We start from the raw sequence: 17536 nt of genomic DNA on the forward strand, positions 1-17536 counted from the left end.
TTCTGTCATCTTGAACCAGTCTGCCCATTTTCCTCTGACCTCTGACATCAACAAGACATTTTTGTCCACACAAGTGCTGCCCTAATTTTTCTTAGGTGGTGTGCGTAGAAAATTTCTCTTGTGCAAAAATTTTCCCTGAGCCAAAACTTTGTGCGCACAATATGCTTCTGCAAATGTTAAATTTAAATTGTTATTCTATATTTTTGGTATAGCTCGCTCATAGTTAATAACACTACATTATAGTGTGATAATGTAGTAAAAGTTACACAACAGTATTACTTACTGTAATTTTTTTTTAAAGGTGAAATTCTCACTGCATAAGTAAATTATGAGCGAATCACGAGCGGAGGCTCCAGGCCGCATAAAGGATAAAAAAAAATTGGGAAAAACTGTTGTCCGCAGAGGCGTACCTAGAGTATTTGGCACATGGGGCGGATCCTGTACGTGGGACCCCTACACACACACTTTAAAACTGCATAGCTTCTATCATTAGGCAAACATTGACAGGGGTACAGCATAACTGTTATTATTTACTAAGGCAGACATTGACGGGGGTACAACATAACACCTATCACTTTATACTGAGGCAGACATTGATGGTGTTACAGCATAACTGCTAACATTATATAGTGAGGCAAACATTGACAGTGGTACAGCATAACTGCTATCACTATATACTGAGGCACGTACTGACGGTGGTACAGCATAACACCTATCACTATATACAGATGCACACATTGACCGTGGTACAACATAACACCTATCACTATACACTGAGCCAGACATTGACAATAATGCAGCATAACCCCAATCACTATATACTAAGCCAAACATTGATGTGGTGTAGGCCTACCACTTTAGTGTCTGGCCTAGTATGTATGTATATATATATATATATCTATATATATATATATATATCTATAAAGGGGTGTACCGAAATGAAAATTCTGGACCTGAAAATTTAGCATTCACTTGACTGAAACCGAACACACCTTTAAAAAAAAAAAAAACACTTTTATTAAAAGTAACACACCAAAATTAGACAAAAAAAATCAACATTAATATATATATATATATATATATATATACCGTATTGGCTCGGATATAGGCCGCACCCGAATATAGGCCGCACCCTAAAAGTTAGGTGTTTTTCTAAGGAAAACATTTTCTTAGTTAAAAAAAACGTAGAATAGATCTGCTGCCACTCTGCCCTCCACCCGATATATATACTGCCACTCTGCCCTCCACCCGATATATATACTGCCACTCTGCCCCCCCGAGATACGCTGCCACTCTGCCCCCAAGATGTGCCCCTCCCACGACTTACCAAACAAGACTCCCGTGTGTCTTGTGGGGCCGGCAGGGGACATCTACGCAATACGTGAAGACAACTTCCGGTTCCGGCACTTCCGCCGGCACGGGAGATTGTCTAAGCGCATCGTGTAGACGTTCACCGGCTGCAGCGATGCGCGTAAACGACCTGCGCTGCCGGCACGTCTGCACGATGTGCTTTAACAATCTCCCTTGCCGGGACACCCCCCCCCCCCGTGGGAATTCCCGGCAAGGGAGATTGTTAAAGCACACCGAGCAGACGTGCCAGCAGCGGAGGTCGTTCACGCGCATCGCCGGTAAACGTCTGCACGATGCGCTTAGACAATCTCCCGTGCTGGCACTCCCCCCGTGGAAAGTGCCGACAGGGGAGACTGTCTGAGCGTATCAGAGAGTAGGATGCAGGTCCCCTGCACCGCTGCGGGGGATCTGTATCCTAACCCTGCTGCCTGCCCGGTGCCCAGAACTGCATGTCCCGGGCGTCGGGCGCTAGACCCCGAATATAGGCCGCACCCCCACTTTAAAGATTTAAAGTGGGGGGGGAAAGTGCGGCCTATATTCGGGCCAATACGGTATATATATATATATATATATATAATTAACAGCAATCACAATCCTATCATGCCCAGGTTCTAGCATGGGCATGATAGGAGTGGGATTGCTGTTAGCAATCATATATATATATTAATATTGTTATCAAATTTTTCTGTCCAATTTTGGTGTGTTACTTACTTTTAATAAAGGTGTGGTTAACACACCAAAATTGAACAAAAAAATATATAATTGCTAACAGCAATCCTATCATGCGCAGGCAGCCAGTACATGCTGGAACCTGAGCATGATAGGAATATGATTACAGCCTCCCTATGACAAGCTACCCCCCCACACACACTTACACATCCATGCTATCACACACACACTCATTCACAAACATTCAGTTTAAACTACAGCATAACACCCATCACTCTCACACACTTACTAATTCACTCTCACAGAATGTATTCCTACCTGTCACTTTTCCTCCTCTTCGTTCTTCCTCTTCTGTGTCCTCTCCTTCCTTTACAGTGGGCGTGGCTTCAGTGCTATGCACCGGGATATGACATCAAATCCTGACGCACAGCATCAGTTGCCGCGCGCATCGAAAGGGAGCAGGATCGAAGGTCTGCATTAACAGACCTCCAGCTCCCTTGTAGCGGACCGCCCCCCTTCGGTACGCTACTGGTTGTGCGCACAAGTGCACAGCTTAGAGGGAACACTGCTCGCTGGATATTTTCTCTTTTTCGGACCATTCTCTGTAAACCCTAGAGATGGTTGTGCGTGAAAATCGAAGTAGATCAGCAGTTTCTGAAATACTCAGACTAGCCTGTCTGGCACCAACAACCATGCCACGTCACTTAAATCCCCCCATTCTGATGCTCAGTTTGAACTTCAGCAAGTTGTGTTGACCACCTCCACATGCCTAAATGCATCGAGTTGCTGCTATGTGATTGGCTGATTAGCTATGTGCATTAACAAGCAATTGAACAGTCGTACCTAATAAAGTGGCCAGGCATCATGAAGTCAGGAGGTGGCCATGTGGGAGAAGGAATAGGTGTGTTCTGTAAAAACACAGATGTTGACAAATTCTCCAACTCAGTGGGCCGTCTAATGATATTCTCTTATCCCCCAAACGGCTTATGATCACTACTGCCCAAAAGGTGAGACAGTGGTGTGGGACTGTCCCAATCACAACAGGACAATTGGGAGGTATGCAGGTTATCCATTAAACCACTGAAGGTACCGTAGGTACATTTGGTGACTTTTCGGGGTGTCAAACATAGTTATAAACTGATAGCCGGCAGTTATTCTAAACTCCCACAAAACAGACGTAGGAAACACGAACATCAGAGAAAAGGAACGTTTCTGCCACATCTAAGCGCGAGCACTGTAGACTCGCGCTTTAAGATCACTAGGTGGCGGATGGTTTGTTCGTTTTCATAAAGATATTCAAACTGATTTCGTAAAGGGAAATGACGTATGGCGGGAAAGCGGTAACCAATAGTGAGGGCAGACGTTTCCAATTCGCGCTAAACTCCGATAGCGAGTGCTGATACAGACGGAGCTTGGTTGGGTTTGTTCAGCTTACGATGCCTGGCATACTAGACGATTGCGAGAAGTTCTTCGGTACTTCAGATCTGTACAACGTTTTAGCGGTGCGGAAAGAGGCGAAGGATGGAGAAATCCGACGCGGCTATCACAAAGTGTCATTGCAGGTTCACCCGGACCGGGTACCGGCAGATGAGAAAGAGGAGGCCACTGCCAAATTCCAGGTATCCCAGCGTACTGCTTAAGCTTTTGTTCCTGTGTGTGCGCACAGCTGACACACACACACACACACACCATCTATCATGCTTCATTTTTAATCAAGTATCCAGAATCAGGTGTAATGTGTTTTCTATTCTACAGATACTTGGTAAAGTGTATACAGTTCTCAGCGATAAGGAGCAGCGAGCTTTATATGATGAGCAAGGAATTGTTGATGAAGAAGCTGAATCTATGACTCAAGACAGAAACTGGCATGAGTATTGGCGCTTGCTGTTTAATAAGGTATTGTATATCGAGCATCTGTGGTTAATAAAATGTTCTTATGATGTTCTACCATACCTGCCCTTATGATTCTATTTTTGTTTCCTACTCATTTTACACTGTGACTCCAGGGGACTCTACCTGCTATAAACTCTGGAGAGTTGGGGACTGTCACTTCTGATTGCATAGGCCTTAGTATGGTAGTAATTGGGAGAAATGTTTTATTCACCCCACTCACCCAAAATTAAAGTAAAAAAAAATTAGTAGAATGTGCATTTGTGTGTTTAGAGGAGTGGGTGCTTACAAAGATACTGGAAAATACTAATATGGTTTAATGTGTACAGCATGCTCTGGTAATCGCACATTTCATATGCTTCTTGTGATCTCGATAGTAGTATACATAGTATTGTATTCTATCCCTTTTTCTTAGATAACGATGGCAGATATAACTTCATATAAGGAAAAATACCAAGGTTCTGAAGAAGAGAAAGAAGAAGTCCTTCAAGCATATATCGACTTTGAGGGTGACATGGATGAAGTTATGGCATCTGTTCCATGTGTTGAGTATACAGATGAACCAAGAATAAGAGATATCATTGACCAAGCCATTGAAAGGAAAGAAGTCCCATCCTATGATGCTTTTGTGAAGGAAAGAAAAAAGAAACATACTCAACGACAAAAAAGGGTAAGCACAAATCTACTCTTTTCTGAATGATTTTATTAGAAGCAAGCCACATATTATAGGAGCCTTTTTTTTTTTCTAGTATCTAATCTGAGTTTTGTTTTGTCTTGCTACTCCTGAAAAGAGACCTGTGTGTCAACACTTTTCTGTTTCCCTAATAAGGTCAACATGCAAAATCTTTACTGAAACACTTATCTGTTTGCAGATAAATCTTTCTGTATGCAGTAACATGGTTTCCTTTGGGTTCTGAACTGGAGGCTGCCAGTTATCTGGTATTTGGGTGACTAACTGCCACATTGAACTGATTTCTTTTATGGCAGTGCTTATGAAGTTCATTTGCCTCCTTTACAGAAAGTTATTTCCATTCTAATACAAACCATGCCTTTGGGAGTGGTGGGGCTCTTTTAAGGACCAGAATGTGTGGGTTTTTTTCTTTTCTTTTCATTCCTACAATGTTTGCTAAACCTTGATTCCCTTTTTCTGTATTATGACCCCTCATAAATTGTACATCTTTTGCTCAAGTGTGGTCTTTTAAAATAATGGATGTAAAACACAATTATCACTAATAGGTAAAAAAAATATATACTAAAATAGAAAAAAAGACAAAGTAGCTCACACACACACACACACACCCCTATGTATATAAGTGTGTATATCTATAGCTCCCTCTCTTTTCAGGGTCTTGCAGAAGCCAAAGAAGCTGAAATTATGGCTAAGGAGCTCTGCCTTGGTGAAGGTGCAGATGATCTCAAAGCATTAATTCAGGTATGAATCTTATAGATTTCCTTATTGTGAGTTGATTCTTTTGAGTAGTTTACTTTTCTATTACCAAATTTGCTCGAATATAAGACAAGGCTCCCCCCCCCCCCCCCCCCCCCCCGAGGGGACCTGGATCCTCCTGTCTGGTAACCTCAGTTGCTGCCGGCACTTCGCCGGGGCTTCTATCACAGAGTGCCATCGAAAGTGCGGGCAGCAGTGGAGGTTGTCTACGCGCATACCTTCCCCGGCTGCCAGAGAGGAGAATTTCCCGCAGTGATGCTTGACGCAGACAACCCCCGCCACTGCTGGCACTTCCCCCGGGGCTTCTATGACTGAGCACCAGTGTCACATGACCTTCCGGTGCTCAGTCATAGAAGCTCCGGCCACCACCTGCTGCCCCAACCAGACACCAGGGAGTCAGAAGCACTGGCAAGTTGGGGGGGTATATGGCTTTTTTGGCAGCAGAGTGCCTTTTAACCCCCTTTATGCCACTGTTCCTCCAGAAATGCCTTATATGCCCCTGGCATATAGGAGGGTATAAGGCATATCAGGGGGGCAGAGTGGCAAGCCGGGGGGGGGGGGGGCAGGTTGGCGAATCAAAGGAAATAAAAACGCTGGGTTTCCCCCCCCCCCTCTAAATTAATATTCAGATTTTGGGGGGTCGTCTTATAATCGAGCAAATTTTGATTTCACAAACTGAATTAACACTACTTCTTCTCAACAGAAAAGACAAAAGGATCGAGCAAATGAAGCAGATCACTTCTTGGCTCAAATGGAAGCTAAATACTGCAATAAACCCAAAAGGGGAGGGAAAAAACCAGCACAAAAAAGAAAATGAGTTGTGTGGTTGGTACACGTTTACTTTGAAAATTAGATAATGTTAATGTGCTATCTCTAAATTGCTCCCATTGGAAACTAAAAATATTAGATTATGTATTTAATTTACAGCTTCTCCGTTATTGCAATTGAACTTGATCATTTTAAAGTAAGTTTCTATGGATGTTTCCCTAGCTATCACTTTCTCAGTTGTTGTAGCTTATCAAACGCTTTAAATGGAAACTTTGGAATCAGAAGAGAATGTCCAAAAGCTTAAGGGGATACTGTTAGAGATTGTTCCTTTTGTTTTATGACTTATGGGAAAAGATGTATGGAAGTGGAGTGACTTGAACTGTTGATACTTTAAATTTTCTATGGGATAGCTGTAAATGCTAAAGATTCTCATTTGTATAGCTTAGATTTGTGTATTGTAGTTAAGTGCGATGTTCCGCATTTTTGTGGGATAAATGATCCTGTAAAACAAAGGCATTTTGGGTTTTTTTTTCTCTACAATTTCCCTTTCACACTTCAGTCATTTCTCCCATCCCTTTTCTCTTCTAAGGTAACAAGCTTTGCAAGTTCCACACTTATAGAAACATTTCTTATTGTTTCAGTCTTGTTAGCTCTGTAGGTAAGTAGCTTTTTATACACTATAAAAGATGTATTTTTCACCCCTTGGGTATGTTTAGCCATTTATTCAATGGGAATTTTAAATTTCAACCGTTGAGATGAGTGCGTGGTAAATTTTTCTAGGCCTGATTTTTCATTATTCCAAACGAAGATGGTCATTCACATATTAGGCCTTCTCTTATTTTCCAGGTATATAGATGTTTTAGTAACCCATGTATAAATTGAATTAACTGGGAGCAAATTAGCTGTTCTTGTGGTTTGTTGGAGAAAATCATCGTCCAAGTAATTATTTTTCGGAATGAAGTAAATCCCAAAATTTGGTATCTTTAAGGCCTGATTTGCGTTATGGGGTTTTTTTTTTTGGTTAATCTAGAAGACTCTGTGTACAGTAATGTCTGGCAAATTATGCTTCTATTCTATATTTTTAAAGAACTAGATACATCATTCTTAAGGAGACTAAAGATCTATTTCTTAAGCTAAATCAATATATCTTCCTATTCAGCTATAGATATATTGACTTTTGTTTTTTTCTAGGTCCTCAGTTACCATCCTTTCAAAAACATCCATGTGAGCGGATACAAAAACAGATTTATGACGCAAATATTAATGTCTCTACTCTGGAATTGTATTGCGCTCCTCTGTTTTTTATTTAAAAAAAAAGTTTTTCATTGTTGGTGTTCTAATAAAGCTTTTGTAAAATAACTTCATTCATTTTGCATAAATATTGTATAATATGCATTTGGAGCTAGATCCTCTTTTTGGTTAATTAATGATGGCTGTCTTACATTAGTTCAGCAAACTTGTCTGTATACTTCATTAGTATAAAGATACATTTATTCAAGATCTTATTTCATCTGTCTCAAACTGAAGATGTTTTGGCTTTCCAAGTATTTTTACAGTGTGATACCAGTCCCCTTATTCTTTGCTTCCAACTCAAGAAGGGGGGGGGGGTGAACTTGATTTGTGGGTGTCACTGCTGCTTCTATGATTTTATTTTTTGTTAGAGGAAATGTGGTTCTATACCAAGACCCTTTCAGAATTCACGCTGTGCATAGAAAGCTATTTGACTATCCTTGCAGAACATGGAGTTTTGTACCCCTGGGGTCTCATTTTTAATGCATCAAATACAGTGACCAGGAGACTTGCGGATGTGTCTGTTTTTTGAAACACTTTGTTTACCACAGATCAAGCTGGGGGATTGGTTTGGTTTGTGTCTCTGCTACCTTATTGCCACAGCACACAAGACGAAGGACGGCTCCTCCATGGATGGCCAACCTGCCACCTATAAAGGGAGGAATAGACTAACATTACTTTGACACCATGAGGCCATACACTCCCTTTGTTCTGATGATGGCACACCTCAAATCCCATTGATTTTTGCTTGCAGCATGTTAGAGGTTAAGGAAGAGATCCTAACTGTATTTTGGATTACAGCAGCATGCTGTGGGACTGAATTTCACCACTAATTAGATTATTTCAATTGAATGGATTCCTCAAGAGTAAGGAAGGTGATGAAACACCAGTAGTGCACTGGCAAGCAGACACATGCAGCTCCAAGGTAGAGCCCTGCGCGGGACTTCTTTTTTTAATCCTGCTCCCGCTGATTTTTTTTGCCCAATCAAGCCCACCTCCTTACCTGAACTACAGATTGCCCGCGCAATCCCGCAAGGCTGCCCTCGGGTTGCTCCATCACAGCTTCTCTTCTCTTGCTCTGCCCAGGAACAAGGCGGAGTCATGGGAAGTGATGTCATATCACGTGACTGTTTTGTTCCTGGGCGGAGCAAGACAGGAGACACTAAAGGAGCAGTGAGAAGGCAGCCTTGCGGGACTGCGCGGGATTACCGGGACCTGCAGGTACAGTGCCTGACTGCCCGCAAGTTTTTTGGTGGGTCCGCCTCCCAATGCAGTCCTCTACACCAAGGTACAGGACTGAAATTCCCCCCCCGCTCCCCAAATTTGAAAGCAAATTAAAAAAAATAATCTCTCTGAGTAAGGAAGAAGATTGAGATGCATTAAGATAACACATACATTAAGATGATCCAGGGCTAAACTTCACCCAAAATGTAAAATTTTAAAAAATGTAAAAAAAAAAGCAAGAGATTGAACAGCAGAAAAGGCTGGATACTGGGCAGGCAGATGTATGCACCTCCTGGTACATATCTGAATTTATCTAGGGTAGGCATGGACAGAAAGGTATATCTAGCTACATGGTGAATCCACCCAATGTAAAAAAATTGATCCCCTAAAATAAGGAAGGAGATTGAGCCACAGCAGGTGAGACGGACACAGGCAGACAGACAGACACATCCATAGTACAGGACTGAATTTATCCTAATGGAAAACAATTCCCTATGCCAAAGGTGATAAAGGCACAGTAGCGCAGAGGCTTGGTAGGCACTGGCACACAGAATCCCGCTACATGGTATAGGACTGAATTATTTTTTAGAAAATGTACTCGAGAAGGCTTCAGCCTACTTGGGACTGTTATACCACGTGTCATCTGGGATAGGACATCAAATCCCGGCGCACGTACACTTCTTCATAGACATCAATCGTCACACGCATTTATACATAGACATTCATGCTCACACGCACTTATACAGTACATAGACATTCATGCTCACACACACTGACACACGATTACATTTACATGATACACATTAATGCTCACATGCATTCAAACATGCATACTTACACACATGGTTTGCGTTTCCCCCAGGTGTGTTTGTTTCCTCTTATTCACTCTTAAAAAATGTATTTACCTTTTTTGTTTATCTTTTCTCTCCTGAGTGGGGTAAACTGTACCATTGAAACCCCTTATTCCTCTGACATTTATGTTTACTTAGGTTTAGTGGTTACTATATATATATATACATATTTTCCTCTTCTTCCGTTTGTTTCTTTCCCCTTACTATCTTCTACCCCTTTTTGTCTTGTCATTTCTCCTGTGAGGTGGCAACGTTGCCTGCAGCGGGCCAGGCTGGTCTTGTTAAATTCACCGGGCCTCTCCCCGTTATTGGTTGCTGGTGTAGCTCCTCCTTGGGATTCTCACCATTTTCCTTCTTTTCCATCTCTCCTTCCTTCTTCCCAGTACTTTTCCTCTATTATCTTCCCCATCCCTCAACAAGGCATTTTCTGCTATCTTCAAATTACTCGCCAAGTTTAAAGAGTCTTGGGGGACATTAACATTCTATTTGAGCCGATTATACATCCACAAAGGTATCCCATGTCCCTTTATCCCAGCTTTGTAGGTTCCATTGCATTGTCACTGCCTCATTTATGGGTGGAGAGCATCACAACCAGAGGAAAGGGATTACATCATTTACCCCCTATGAAGTTTTCATTTTCCATGGAACAATCATTTGGACCTTATCAGAAGAGCAAAAATTGGTTTAGCGGAATAGACCAAACATTCCCCGGTGTACCTGGCCCCGAGATCTCCTACCTATCACTCAAGTAGTGTTGCTGTAATGTCGAGGCGTTCAGCGTCACAGAAATCTGCTCCACGGACCCAGTGTGATCCCTCCCGGGACATCAACATATACAATTGATAAAGAAGGTCTCAAGAAGGTTTCTCCAAATCCTCCTGAAAACTCTGCCTCCTAACCTAAAACGATGCTGATGAAATTCCTAGATACATTTTGCTCGGGAGATGTTGCTGAACACTTATTGGGGTGTTGCTTGGAAGTGATGTATACCAGGAGCTGTACATTTATACCTGAATTACATATAATTTGTGTGGAAAAAAAACATAAGAAAAAATGATTTGGTTTGAAGGGGGTAAACTGAATTGGCCGCCTGCAACGATGTCCTAAACATGGACATGGGGCATGATTTAAAATAGCAATGCTCTAGTCTCTAAATAAAAGCCAAAAAAAACCAAAACACATTGGGTATTTCTAAACTCAGGACAAATATTAAAATCTAATTAGGTTTTTTCATAAACCAGAGATTTACAAATAAAATGTAGAAAATGGTTTTTGTTCCAATTTTTTTTAATGTTTTTGTCACGACACAGCGTACAGAGGAGACACCGTAGTCAGGTAGGACTGGCGAAGGATGGTCCAGAGAGCCGAGGTCAGGATACCGGAGAGCAGGATAATCGAGGAGCAAGCCGAGGTCAGGATACCAGAGATCAGGATAGTCGAGGAGCAAGCCGAGGTCAGGATACCAGAGATCAGAATAGTCGTGGAACAAGCCGAGGTCAATAACAGGAACAAGCAGGAAATAACCCGTACTGGGAAGGCACTACCGAGATAGGCACGACCATCAGAAGGCAAGGTCAGAGTGTCAGAGCGTCTCTTAAATAGTCCCAGGAGTTATGGTACTAATTAGGGATTTCCCGCCAAATATTCAAACTGCCGATACGTCACTTCCTGCGCGGCCATCTTGTGAATGGCGTTCACGTAATCTCCCAATATAAGTTGATGTAGTTTCCGCTGGCGCCACTAGGTGGCGTGAAGAAGAACGTGTCCGGACACCAGAGCTGGACCCGTGCTCCGGCTGAAGCTGCTGGGAACGCGGCGTGGATGAGGTAAGTCCTCCTTCAAGCTGCAGCGGCTGCCTCCGCTGTGCAGAAGCGGGGGGTCTCCCCCTTCTCCGCGGCGTCTGCGTCTGCTGTGCAGAAGCGGGGGGTCTCCCCCTTCTCCGCGGCGGCCGCGTCTGCTGTGCAGAAGCGGGGGGTCTCCCCCTTCTGCGCGGTGGCTGAGGTTGCCGTGCTGGGGCAGGGGGTCTTCCCCTACCTCGCGGCGGCTGCTGCTGCCGTTCAGAAGCGGGGGGTCTCATTTTAATAGTCAATAGTCATTTTAAGGCCCCCCCCCCTTAATTTATAATATACCTTACTCTGTGCCCCTCTGCTCCCCAGATATTCCACTCTGGCCTCAGATATGCCACACTGACCCTTAGTTATGCCACGCTGACCCCGTGATATGCTTTATGCCCCTGATATGCCACTCTGCTCCCTGGATATGCTTTATGCCCCCCTGATATGCCACTCTGCTCCTCAGATATGCTTTATGCCCCCCCCCCGATTTACCAATGCATCCCCAGACTCCCTGGTGTCTAGCAGGGGCAGCCGTTGGACGTCTGCGCGATGCGCGTAGACAACCTCTCCTGCTGCTCGCCACTTCATCCATCATAGAAGCCTTGGTCGAAGTGTCGGCAGCATAAGTTGTCTGCACGCATTGCACAGACGCTCACCGTCTGCCAGTGTCAGGATTCCACCCTGCTAGCCCGGACTATACATGATGATTTTTGCGTTCTGTCCGGCTGTTACCACTAGTGACCACCCTCTCCCTCTCTCTGCAGTGCTCAGGATCAGATTACCAGGTCAGCTGGGTCTGATCACCTGGGTGGTTCCTGCCTTTATTAACCTGCCCTGCCCTGTAGTCACGGCCTTTGCATTGAAGTGCATGGACCGCTCTGCTTTGGCCTTGTACCTAAACCCGTGTCCTGTACCTGAGCTACCTGCCTGGACCGTCAGCCCACCCAGTGGGCCTCCGTACCAGTCAGCCCTGCCAGTGGGCTTCCTGCCGTCAGCCCACCCAGTGGGCCTCCGTACCCGTCAGCCCTGCCAGTGGGCTTCCTGCCGTCAGCCCACCCAGTGGGCCTCCGTACCAGTCAGCCCTGCCAGTGGGCTTCCTGCCGTCAGCCCACCCAGTGGGCCTCCGTACCCGTCAGCCCTGCCAGTGGGCATCCTGCCTAGAGACTACTGCCTTTACTTGCTGGTGATATCCTATATCAATACAGTACCTTTCCTCGTATTCTGTTGTGCTGTGTGTTATTTCGCCTGTCCGTACCACATCACTTACCGTCATGCATCGTGGGGTACAAACAGAACCCCTTGTATCCCCTGCTACTGGGCTCCTACCCGACCTGCTTACCAGGGTCGTGACAGCCAGAGAGGAGGATACAGGTCCTCTGCAGCGCTGCGGGGGATCCTCATCTCTGGCAGTCGGTGAACGTCTGTGCGATGCCGGCACTTCTGCTGGGGCTTCTATGGTGGGGCACCGGAAAGTCAGCACCGGGGGTTGTCTGGACATATCATCCTGCAGAGGTTTATGCATAGGCTTTGTGGGACAGCATTATTTAGTGGTTACAAATATGGGTGTGCATCTTTATTGAGATTGCTCATTCATTTCATGTCAAGATTTCTGTGAGCCTACCATGTAAAAAAATAACTGATTTATGGCTGAACTGGATTTTATGTACCTTCCAGGATGCACAACTACTTTATCATGTAGTAAAGACAAGCTAAAACTTCCTAGCACAACTATGCATGTGGGTTGCAACTTCCATCAAGCTCAGTTACCGTATTTGCTCGATTATAAGACAAGGTTTTGTTCCAGAGCAAATATAATCGGGGTCGTCTTATAATCAGACCTCAAATAGGTCTGACTATGAGACTAAGATCCAGATCCCCTGCAGCGCTGCAGGGGACCTGGATGCTCCTGTCTTATGCCCCCCCCCCAACTTACCGGTGCTTCTGAGTCCCCGGTGTGTTGTCCGGGCAGCGGGTAGATGTCTACGTGATTCGCGTAGACAACTTCCGCTGCAGCCGGAAGGAGGAGCGGTTAGCAGCGGGGGTTGTCTGCGTCCATCATGCAGACCTGATCTTTGACAGCCAGGGAAGGTCTGCGTGATGAACGCAGACAACCCCCGCTGCTAACCGCACTTCCTTCCGGCTGCAGCGGAAGTTGTCTACGCGAATCGCGTAGACCTCTACACGCTGCCCCGGCTACACACCGGGAACTCAGAAGCACCAGTAAGTTTGGAGGAGGGAAGGGGGGGTGTTAAATGGGGCGCATAAGGCATTTCTGTAGGTAGAGTGCTCTATGAAATGCATTTTAACCCCCCTAATGCCAATCTGCCTCCAGAAATGTCTTTTAACCCTCTATACGCCACTCTGCCCGCTGAAGTGCCTTATACCTCCCTATGTGCCACTCTGCCCCATAATATGCCTTTTAACCCCCTAAATGCCAGAGTGGCATATAGGGGTATAAGGCATTTCTGGAGGCAGAGTGGCACATAGGGGAGCAAAAGGCATATCATGGGGCACAGTGGCATATAGAGGGTTAAAAGGTATATCATCGGGCACAGTGGCATTTAGAGGGTTGAAAGACATATCATGGGGCACAGTGGCATATAGGGGGTATAAGGCATTTCTGGGGCAGAGTGGAAAGCCTGGGGGCAGATGTGCATAACTGGAGGGGCAGGTTGGGAAAAAAAAAGGAAATAAAAACAAAATATGTTTCTCAATCATAGCTTTTATTAAAAAAAAATAGTTCACATAGTTTACATGAATTAACATTTACTGGTAAAACTTTTTTCCTATAGGGTCGTCTTATGTTCAGGCTTTTTCTTTTTTTCATAAATTACCGTATTTGCTCGATTATAAGACGACCCCCCAAAATCTAAATATTAATTTAGGAAAATAAACAAAAAGCCTGCATATAAGACTACCCTATAGGAAAAAAAGGTTTACTAGTAAATATTAATGCATGTAAACAATTTTTTCATATCTAATAAAAGCTATGATTGAGAAAAATATATATTTTTTTTATTTCCTTTTATTTGCCAACCTGCCCCCCCAGTTATGCACATCTGCCCCCAGAAATGCCTTATACCCCTTATTTGCCACTTTGCCCCATGATGTGCCTTTTAACCCTCTATATGCCAGAGTGGCATATAGGGGGTTAAAAGGCATATCATGGGGCAGAGTGGCATATAGGGGGTTAAAAGGCATTTCTGGAGGTATATATATATATATATATAACTGCTAACAACAATCACACTCCTATCAAGTCAAGGCAGCCAATACATGCTGCAACCTGGGGATGATAGGAGTGTGAGTACAGCCTCCCTATGCCATGCTACCACCACCACCCCCCTTACACATCCATGCACATCACACACACTCTCATTCACAAACATTTAAATACTCATTCATTCCATTAATCACACATACTTCACACATTAATCACAAAAACCCTCCCCCACCCCCTTACCTGAACTGCAGATCTCTCACTCGAAGACTTCTGCAGGGGCCTGGCTGTGCGAGTAACTTCTCTGGCCCCGCCCCCAGAGGAAGGAGGGGGGAGGCAGAGTTATGTGACACTCTTCTAGCTTCCTGTTCTCCTGCTGCTAGAAGAAGAGACGCTGCTCGCAACCAAAGCACCGGTAAGCAGCCTGGCAACCTAATCGAGGTCTGATTAGAAGACGACCTTGATTATAAGACGAGGGGTATTTTTCAGAGCATTTGCTCGTCTTATAATCAAGCAAATATGGTAATATTCGGATTTTGGGGGGTCGTCTTATAATCGAGCAAATACGGTAATGTCCTGGCAAACAGGATCCAATGATATTAAAAACACCCTTGTGCTAAACAGATTAATATGCAACAATTTCAAAACAGACCGAACCTGATTTTAATCTTTTGGTGTATCTGGTTTGACCATGTCCTAAAAGGAAAAACACAGTACAATTTAATAGTAAGTGTATGCTATGAGCATTAGTGCAGAGACTTCATCACTGACACCACCCTGTACAATAAAGAGAAATGACTAATACCATTCTCTACTTGGAGGCAGACACTAACTGTACTAGCACACAGCTAACTCATTCATAAACTAATTCCTGAATTCCCAAGTCTTCCCAGTTATTTGATGATTTATACACTATCATTTCCCTCAAGGAACCTACTGTTTAATATACAGTATGCTGTTAGCAAAATCAGCTCTGATCAAATTGCTAACACTATCTTGCCTCCGTTAAAGCAATCACTCCTCCGAGATGGTTCGGAGCAGTCCTCTATATGTATACTAGGATTTTTTTTTTTGTTTCGCTTGGATATCTTAGATTTTTACTGTATACACAATAACAGTTATACTTCAGTTTGCTCATAGGGTAGGTTTGTTTATTCTTCATGGGAGGACAGCCTGGACTCTCCCCAGGCAGTTGCAGCATCGCTTGTGATCTGTGACTAACCCCCCTGCTGACTAATCACATGTACTGCGATTAGGAATGCAGGACCACAGTGGTCTGCTTGCTGTTCACTGTGCTAAGCTACAGTGGTGATCATAGTAAATAAAATATTTAAAAACAACAAAATGAACCATCAGTTATTGTGCCATAATCAAGGTAACCATCTGCTTAGAAGAGTGATCATTGAGTTGTACTCTAGTCAAAAGATTTTCCTATACCTTCATTATGCCACAACTCAACACATGTGCATTCTGATTCAAAACTTGCCAATTTCGGGTGTTAATATGAATCTTCAATACCGAGGGGGCCTTCGGTTAAACAAATGAAAAAGAAAACTCTTAATTTTGGTAAGATCTATTAATTTATTTGCAATGTTTTGGTGCCACTACAGCCTTTTTTGGCACCCTTTAATGAGATAAATTAGGAAGGCACTGTGTGTAGGAGAGTACATATCAATGACTGATAGGCATACATGGGAACTTCTGGGCTCCGGACACGGCCAGGACTGCCTGTCGATGTAAGGGGGACCTCCCCCCGACGTCAGTGTGAAGTCCTGGCCGCGTCCCACAAGGGAAGGCTCCGGGTAGCTGGAGCCCAGAAGTCCGGCTATCAAAAACAATATATAACTTGTGTGGGTTCACTATATGGGAGAGGAGAAAATTACAGCTAAACATCACCGCAAAAGTGTTGAACATCCTGGTCCTAACGCTGCCACCGGGGCTTCTTTGATGGAGCGCCACCGTGAGACATGACCTTCTGTTGCTTCGCCATAGAAGCTTCGGTGCAAGTACTGGAAAGTAACAGCGAAGGTTGTCTACGCGCATCGCGCAGTCGTTCCCCAGTGCTGCAGGGGACCTGGATCCTCCTCTCTGGCAGCCAGTGAATATCTGTGCGAAGCATGCAGACAACCTTCGCTGCTACACAACACTTTCGCCAGGGCTTCTCTGACGGAGCACCGGCGTGATGTGGCCTTCCGGTGCTCAGTCATGGAAGCACCATGCAGACGTCCACCGGCTGCGCCCACTCGACACCGGAGAGTCTGGAGCATAGGGGACAAGTCTAGGGATGCATTGGTCGGGGGGGGGGGGTGACAGGGCCAGGCTAGCCGGCTCATATGTTCTTTTGTAGAGCACTCAGTCCGAGGCTCTCCTCTGGGGCATCCTGGTGCTGGTCCATCTCTCTGCAGTCCGCAATCAGGGTAGCCTTTCCTTTGCTACAAGCCTCCAGGAGCTCTCTTGGTGTCTCTCGTCTTCCATTCTCATAGACCCGCTCCATGTATCTGTGGTCTCGGTCCCAGTTGGTGGTTTGAATTTCACCCAAGTCGTGGGATTCTTCCCACCGTTGCCGCCAATGTTACAGGGTCACCGTACCCAAGGCTGGGTACCCCTGAGGGCTGAGGAATCACCAGTCAGTCCCTCATACGGATAGCATTCAGCTATTCACGGATCAGTCAGACCACCATAAAACAAGAACTCCCTTTATTACAAACAGAATTTATATACAATCTCAGTTTAATGTGCACCGAACCCAACCCCCAATCCCATCACTCACATCCCATCACAAATCCCATCAGTATACAGGGGATATATAAAGTGAGGGGATTAAGGGATACAATGTGTTTCCCCCACCTGTGTTATCCCCCCTGTAGTGCGGGTGCCGTCTGGGCAGACAGGGCTGTGCTGGCTGATTAAGAGCCCCAGCAAGATTACAGGATTGTTCCTTTGAAGGCTGGAGCTGCAGCCACATTCAGTCTCTGGGCCGGTTACACAATCA

At 44.7% G+C, this 17536-nt stretch overlaps 1 protein-coding gene across 1 annotated transcript; it reads left to right on the forward strand.

Annotated features, from left to right (window-relative positions):
* Positions 1–3455: 3455 nt before the first annotated feature.
* On the forward strand, positions 3456–6173 carry LOC149281352 (dnaJ homolog subfamily C member 9-like). Its single transcript, XM_089499397.1, has 5 exons — positions 3456–3638; positions 3775–3915; positions 4325–4579; positions 5255–5341; positions 6060–6173. Exons 1-5 carry the CDS (start codon positions 3456–3458, stop codon positions 6171–6173), a joined length of 780 nt encoding a protein of 259 aa, XP_089355523.1.
* Positions 6174–17536: the final 11363 nt, after the last annotated feature.

This window comes from Sceloporus occidentalis, unplaced genomic scaffold, assembly GCF_023333645.1.
Source record: "Sceloporus occidentalis isolate IW3139 unplaced genomic scaffold, rSceOcc1.0.p SCAF_134, whole genome shotgun sequence".
NCBI classification, from domain to species: domain Eukaryota; kingdom Metazoa; phylum Chordata; class Lepidosauria; order Squamata; family Phrynosomatidae; genus Sceloporus; species Sceloporus occidentalis.